Source organism: Monoraphidium neglectum, assembly GCF_000611645.1.
Source record: "Monoraphidium neglectum strain SAG 48.87 unplaced genomic scaffold scaffold01034, whole genome shotgun sequence".
Classification (NCBI taxonomy): Eukaryota; Viridiplantae; Chlorophyta; class Chlorophyceae; order Sphaeropleales; family Selenastraceae; genus Monoraphidium; species Monoraphidium neglectum.
Window position 1 is genome coordinate 10,672 of NW_014012594.1, and position 7,387 is coordinate 18,058.

General features: G+C 65.7%; 2 protein-coding genes across 2 annotated transcripts in view; both read left to right on the forward strand.

Moving 5' to 3' along the window:
* MNEG_6398 (hypothetical protein) overlaps positions 1–1,904 on the forward strand; it is a gene marked incomplete at both ends in the record, with an annotated part of 4,141 nt that extends 2,237 nt beyond the window's left edge. The window contains one exon of the mRNA XM_014045129.1: positions 309–1,904. Within this exon, the coding sequence (XP_013900583.1) occupies positions 309–1,904 (1,596 nt within the window). The remainder of the gene's footprint in view (positions 1–308) is intronic.
* A 3,341-nt stretch (positions 1,905–5,245) lies between these two features.
* Positions 5,246–6,445, forward strand: MNEG_6399 (hypothetical protein; the record flags this gene model as incomplete). Its single annotated transcript, XM_014045130.1, has 1 exon — positions 5,246–6,445. The coding sequence occupies one exon, from the start codon at positions 5,246–5,248 to the stop codon at positions 6,443–6,445; it is 1,200 nt and encodes a 399-aa protein (XP_013900584.1).
* Positions 6,446–7,387: the final 942 nt, after the last annotated feature.

The following is a 7,387-nucleotide window of genomic DNA, read 5'->3' on the forward strand; positions in this document are numbered from 1 at the left end:
GGGCAGGGACGGGGCCGGGGGCACAGGGCGAGGGCCAGCGCAGCGGCGCCAGGGAGGGACGGGCCGACGGCCTTGGCGGCGGCGGCGGCAGCGGCGCAGCCGCAGGCCCCGCCGGCAATGCCGGCGCTGCTCACAGCGGCGACGGCGACGCCGTCGCAGCGGCCCGGAGTCGCAGGACCGCCAACCACCTGACGGTCTCCCTTGTCCGCATCAGCAGTGTAGTCGGCCTGGGCGCCGCCGGTGGCGCAGGGCCGACGCGGCCCCCGCACATAGCCCTGGTTCAGTCCCTCGTCGCCGGGACGCGCCAGCTGTCCTCGGGCGCCTGCTGCAACAGCTGGTTCGGCGCCGCGTGCGCGGCCGAGGCGCTCGCGAGCCCGAAGCTGCTGCCAGCCCTCATTGCGCACGCTGCCGCTCACAGCGCCGAAGCGTCGAGCCCCTCGCCGCTTCGGCCGTGGTGCGAGCTCGCGCACGACGCCCCCGGCATCCTGCGCCGCTGCAGCGCCGTGCTCGCCGACCACAAACAGTGGCGGCGGCGGCGCTGGAATCTGCTGGGCGGCGGTGGCGCCGCCGTCGGCGGCGGCGGCGGCGGCGACGTCGTAGGGGGCGAGGGCGACGACGTGGGGGCGGCGTGCCAGCCCCTGAGCAAGGACGAGGCAGTCAGGGACGAGGCGGCGGACGCAGCGCACTCAACATGCCGCTGCGTGCTCGCCGTGCTTGCCAGGGTCCTGCTCATGCAGCTGCCGGGCTCGGGGCGCCACGCTGTTTGGCCGCTGGCAATCGGGAACGGCGGCGAAGGTGAAGAGGACGGCGGCTGTGGCGGCGGCGCGGTTGGGGCCGTCGCGGCGGCGCGCCCGGCTCTGCCCCGGGCCTGGGATGAGCTGTGGGCGGCGATTGCTGCGGTGGGCGGCTGCGGTGAGCTGAAATCTCTTGCGCTGCTGGCGCTCGCGGTGGTTGAGGCGCGGCGCTGTATCGCCTGCGCCGGCGAGGCGGCCGGCGCAGGCGTGGCACCAAGGGGCGCGGCGGCGCACGCGCGGCTGCTGCTCAACCAGCTGTGGGGGATCATGCAGGAGGAGGCTGCTGTAGTGGCAGCTGCGCCATACCCTGACATGCGCACGGCAAGTGAAAAAGCCGCAGAGCGTGGGGCGCGGCTGGTGGCGGCGCGCGACAAGGTCCGCAGCGTCGTCAAGGCGCGCAAGGCTGCGGTGCGGCGGGAGATAGCGGAGATGTCCCGCGCACTGCAGTCGCCGTCCCATCACACGCAGCAGCGGCGGCGGCAGCAGCAGCAGCAGCAGCAGCAGCAGCAGCAGCAGCAGCAGGTTGGAGAGAACGGCTTGATCAAAGAACTGGAATATGCTGATCAGGAGGCAGAGGAGGAGGAGAGGGAGGGGGAAGAGCAGGCGGGTTGCGGTTGCAGCGACCAGGATGACAAGCGCGAGCGATGGGCGCTGCTGTTTGGCACCAGCCCCGCACTAATCGGCGCGCTACGCACTAGGAGCGACTTTAATTGCGCCTGCCTCGGCCAAGGCCCGCCGCCGGGGCCCCCTGGCGCCTGGGTGGACCCATTGATGGACGGCTCCCTGGCCGCGATGGTGTGCACCCCTGGGGCGGCATCGCCAGGCGGCGGGCTTGCCTGCTGGCTCGCGGCGGCGGCGGACGCGATTGAGGTGGCGCACGCGGACCACGAGGCGCTGGGCAACGGCAGGCGTCATGTGCATCACGAGCCGGTGGTGCCCTCAGGGTGGCTGCCAGCCGCTGCTGTCGCGGGGAAGCGGCGTGGCCAGGGGGAGGGCGCTGACGCCGAGGTCGGTGCGCCCGCGGCCCGGCAGCGGCGGCGCTGCGCGTTCTGCGGCGCGACGGCGGCAGACGGCGCGCAGCTGCGGCGCTGCGCGGGTGCGGCCCCGTGACGGGCGTGCGCTACTGCAGCCAGGCCTGCTGCCGCAGCCACTGGGTGCGGGCCGGGCACAGGCAGCGGTGCGAGGAGGCGCAGCGGCAGCTGCGTGCGCAGGAGGGGCTTCAGGAATCCGCCGGGAGTGGTTTGATGTGAGCAGCTCTGGGCTCTGGCAGACCGATCAACAGAGCCAATGGTGCTTTCCTGCCACCACAATATTGTTGCAATACTGTACATGATACGCAGTTTTGGAGTATTACTCATTGCAAGCAGCAGAATTTGCTGCAGCTGCTCCCCACGTTGCCGCCGTGCGTCATATCGCTGCTCTTTAACATTGCGCGCTCACGCTCTTGCGGAGCGCTCATATTTGCTGCCCCAGGGGATTTTATGGAGGGCCCTGATGCGAAGCACTCCGGGCCCGGGCGTGATGGCCCCTGGCGGGCTACCTTTGCCACTGGGATACCCCTCTGCTGGTGGGGCAACCCCTTGCCACCCGCAGCGCTGGGATTCCAGCAATCTTATGGTGCAGCCCTGTGCTTGCAGCGGAAATCGGTTGCCCCGTTTGTGGGTGTGTGGCGATCCGCCTCATGCATCAGGTCCAGTGCTTGCCTGACAGCGCATTGTAACACCCATGGCTGGTCTGGACGGTTGTATGCATGCGGTAGTGCGTGTCTGCTGCATCCACATGCTTCAACGGCCATCCATGCTCATGTGACCTAGTGAGGGAGCATCAGCTGTGTGCGACTGTTATCGTTTGGGGCCCCACCTTGAGCGGTGATGCACCTCTCCAAGCAAGTATGTACAAAGGCCCTGATGCGCGTGTGTGACGGCGGACTGAGTATGCATGCACGTGTGCATGCGTGCAGCGGCGTGGAGAGTTGGCGGCGTGCGGCGGCTTCAACATCGACTTGCTGCACAGCAGTTGCATTCAGCATGCTTCAGCCCCCTGATTGTACTTATGCACGCGCAATGCAGCTTTGTTTTCTTCTGACGCATTGTTCATTTTGGTTTGCACATTTCACAACCTGCTGCTAGCTGCACACGCGTCTGGCAGTTGTGCAATTTGCCAGGTGGTCAGCATGCGGGCACCGTGGTATGCCAACCGCACCCAATGTGAGTGCGCAATACACCTGCAACAGTGCTTGTATTATAGATGGATAATACTATAATTTATAGCTGCAAAAAGTCAAGTCACTTCCTTATCAACTCCAAACCGGCTCCATTTCACTCCTTAGCCATATGGATATTAGCAGGGAGGCCTCCTCCTTGCAGGCTCCTTGCTGACTCCTTAACCCACAGATAAGGAGGACCTTGAGGAGTGTATAAGGAAAAGCCTCTTTCGTGCAGTCATGCAGGCTCCGTGGGTCATCAATACAGACGATGTTCATGAGTTTAGGACTGATGCAGCGTATTGCAGCCGCACACCCCTGGAGCCATCATGGAGGCTGATGGGGAGGCTGCAATACTGTAATTGTGTGGCTGTTACTCACAAGGGGAGGGGGCGACAAAGGGGATGCATGCGGGTGCAGAGCGTGACTGGGCCCCAAAGTGCACATGCACAGGGGAGCATGGCAACGCTTATTGTTTGTTGTGGCAAGGGGTGGGTTGTCAGTGTGCAAATTTGGAATGCGTTTGGGTGTCCCATTGCGTGGCGGCTGCTGCTCGACAGCTGGTGACAGCCTGAAATGGTGGTGGGCTGCGTCGGAACTTGCTTGAACATCAACCCCAGTCACGAGGTAGGTCAGGAGCCTGTTCCTTGCTGGTCGCGCGCGCGAACACCTGTCCAAACACCAGTTAAGGATCAGCTGCTACTTTGTCGTGCAGCACATAGATCCAAGGCGCTTTCTTCCTCATCCAAGGTCGAGAGGTGGTCTGCATTACCACAAGGATGCAGCCTTGATTGTACGGCCGCACAGTCGATTGGGCTGGATCCCTGCACAAGTGCACGCACACCGCTGCGTTGGCACCGCGAATTCCCACAGCAGTTCTGCTGTGTTGACTGGTGGCTTCAACACGCACGCATGCTGTGTACCATGGCATGTGCTGAGAGCACTTTCCGCTGCCACCTGCTGGGGCGTCCTCATTTGCTGGTGCTATTATCGCTCTTGGCACACATGGGATGTCACACCAAGGCTCTTAGCACAGGGTCAAAGGGGCACAATAGCTGTGGTTGGTCACCGTCTCACAGAACAAATTGAAAAAATAGAATAAGGGCTCCTTAGTCACCTTGTTTCCAGGCCGTTGCTGAGTGGCAGCCTGCCCGCTGATGTTCCCTTTGCAGGTACACCAGAAACAATTGCACCCCCAGGGGCCTGAACAAACCAGCGGGGCAGCTAGTGTGTGCCGCACGCACGTATAAGCGACTAATGTCAAGGCAGCAGTTTTGATCTGATGCTCTAATGAGGCTGCGATGTGTCTTCACTCAGGAGTGCTGCCCCAGGTGTTGCGGCGGGCTAGCCCTCCTTCGTCCCTGATCTGACAATCCTGATTGCTGTGCGACTTGATAGGGTGAGCTCTACGCTCCGCCTGTCCCCTCGTCCCAAGCACTTCAATGATTTGATTTTTTAAAGGCTACCAGAGTGTATGGTATGACTGGCATGCTTTTGATTGGTTCAGGTCAGTGCGCCGCGGCGCGGTGCAGCTGCCTAAAAGCTGGTTCAACGATACGATAACGACCACCAGCACAAGCCGATAGCGGAAACATATGTAGAGTTACCCTCTAGAGGCTTTACCATCATAATGGCATGGTATTCAACCAATGCTGCGTCGTGAGAGCGATCTTCGTTGTGACGTCGCGCCAAGATGAGCGAACCACACCAGCAAACCTCTGCGCTCCTTATCGCATCCATCGGCAACTTGGATGCCTTCAATCACCCAAGTGATGACACAGGCACGATCCTAGACTCCGACAACACCGCCGGCGGGCGCGACGCTGTGCACGCTGCGTTGGCGCTGCCATCTTCCTACCACCAGACACATCTCAAAGACCATTTCAGAGTCGTCAGGCATGTCCCCACATCTAGCACGCACCCCAAGTCAGCGGCACAGCGTCCCAGCCAGGTTGCAGCAGCAGTGCCGGCCCTCCCGGCCACATGCACGCCTGCAGTGCAGCAGGATGCTGCACCCTCACTCGCCACCGGCCACGGCATCAGCAGCGCCCTCACTGAGGCTGGTATTGATTCAGCCATTACAGCAGTCCCACATGGCGCATGGGGCAGGGGCTTCGCAGCATGGGGGCTGCTGCAGGCGCCAGCCGCGCGGGCAGTCAACAACAGCAATACAGAGGACGACGCCGGCGGCAGCCTCGCCAGCGCCGAGGGGTCCGATGACAGCGATGGCTGCCCCAGCGTCTGCCAAATGCGCGGCGCCAAGCGGCCCCGCAGATCAGCACGGCTCAGCGGCGCGCATGCGCCCAGCGAGCAGGTGTGTGGCGCCGGCTGCGCCGGCGCCCGCGGGCCGGCCGAGGCAGCGGGGCGCCGGCGTCACGCCAGCGTCACGAGCGGCGCCGCTGCGGCCAGCGGCGGGGGCGCCAGCTGCATGACGGGCGCGCCTCTGGCATCCGGCTGCTTCGGCGCCGCATGCGCTGCCGCTGTGTATGGGGACGAGGACGGCGGCGAGTTTGGCTTCGACCCGCCTGGGGCCGCCTCGGGCGCCGCCATGGCGGCCATGCGCGCTCCGCCCCTTGCATGCGACCCCTCCCCACCGCCCTGCACCATGCAGCGGCCGCCATGGGCCCCTGGTGGCGCCATGCGTGCGGCGCATGCGGCGCGGCAGGCGCCGTCCCAGGCCACGAGCACCGGGACCGCGGACGAGCGCGCGGCCAGCGGCGCCCCCCTCGGCCCCGACCGCTGGGGCGCCGCGCCTCCGCCATCCGGCGCCGTTGGTGCCGCGCGGCGGCGGGCGGCCGCGCGCAGCCGCCAGCCGTCGGGGCGCGCCCTCAGCGCGCGCAGCGTCGGCGCGCGCTCTGCGCCGCTGGGAGCGCCGGGCGACCTCTCAATCCAAGTCAGCAGCGCGGCTGGTGACGATGAGTGCAGCGACGACGCACTGTCCTCCATGCGACGCGCCGACGACCGTGCAGCCGCCGCCGCCCTCACGGCGTCGGCGCCGCCGCGCTCGTCCGCGCATGCGCTCAGCGGCTCTGGCGTGCCCGATGCTGGCCGCGGCCTGGCCCCGCCCGCGCCGGGCCTCGCCGCCTCTTCCGCCGCTCTCCTCTTCGCGCCAGCTGGCGTCGTCGGGGAGTCCCATGCCGCCGCCACATGTGACCCCATCCCTGCACCCATGGCCCCGTCCCGCTCGCCCCTCCTCCTTGTGCGCCGCTCGACCGGGCCCCCCGCGCCCCTCGGCGCCGCCGCGCCCCTCTTCGCTCCACTGGCGCCCCCGGCGTGCGGTGCCCCGGCTCCCCCCCTCAACCTGCTGGACGACCCCTTGGAGGGCGTACCCTGGTCCGGCCCCGCGGCGCAGCGGCCCTATTACTACCAGTCGCGCTACGAGCAGCTGCTGCACGCGATCAACCTCAAGCCGGCGCCGCGGCGCGCGGCGCACGAGGACGAGGAGTGACGCGGGCGCACCGGGCACGCCGCCGCAGGGGGGCGGCCCGGGGCGAGGAGCGGGCTGACTGTCGATTGCAGCAGGATGACGAGGGGCCGGGATGAGGTGATGGGTGAAAGGGAAGCTTTGGGCTGTGGTGCTGGGACTCAAAACAATAATGCAGGATGGAGAGGTTGGGCCTGTATTGCTTGCCGCACCCCACAAGTGCAGGGGTGGCGTATTGAACCAGAGATTGATTGACCGCGCGCCAGCTTGGGCTCGCCGCGACCACTCCCGTTCGTCAGCAGCGGCCTGCAAGGACCCTCGGCTAGGACCATGCTTGATGCTCAGCTGCATCCTTCTGCTTGCCTAGGTGTGGGTAGGAAACCCTTCTGCCTGTCTTGTCAGGCATGCTGTTTGGATAGGACTGCGTGTAAGCATAGGTTTTCAGCGGTGCGTTGGCTGTTCGCAGACTGTTACACCGAAGGTGCATGAATGGCTACATTGACAAGGTGGGAAGGGAAGGAAAGGGGTAGACCCTGGCTTGCAGGCAAACTACTTGCTGAGGTGGCTGATGCTGCCGAGGGCGCAGCGGGCTGGTCCTCCCGGCGCAAGGAATGCATTGGAAAGTCGCACGCGAGGCGATGAGCAACGCCGTGGAGGCGGGGTCAAGGAGTCAGTCAGGCAGACGGAATGCTGAAGTCAAGTGGTGACGAGTCAACCCACAAAGTCGTCGGCCAACGAGCAAATGGATGGAAGCGCAGGCCCCCCAGAAAACCGCGCGCCCCAAGCGGTCGGCTCCGACAGGGCGAGGCCGCAGCTCAGCCCTTTCGGCCCCACACGCGCGCCTTGAGGCAGGCGGCAAGCGCCTCCGGCTCAGGCACGTTGCGACCGCCGGCCCCCGTACCCACGCCATCCGCGAAGTCCCCCTCCAGCCGCTCTTCGCCCTGCCCGCCGCCGTCTGCGCCCGTC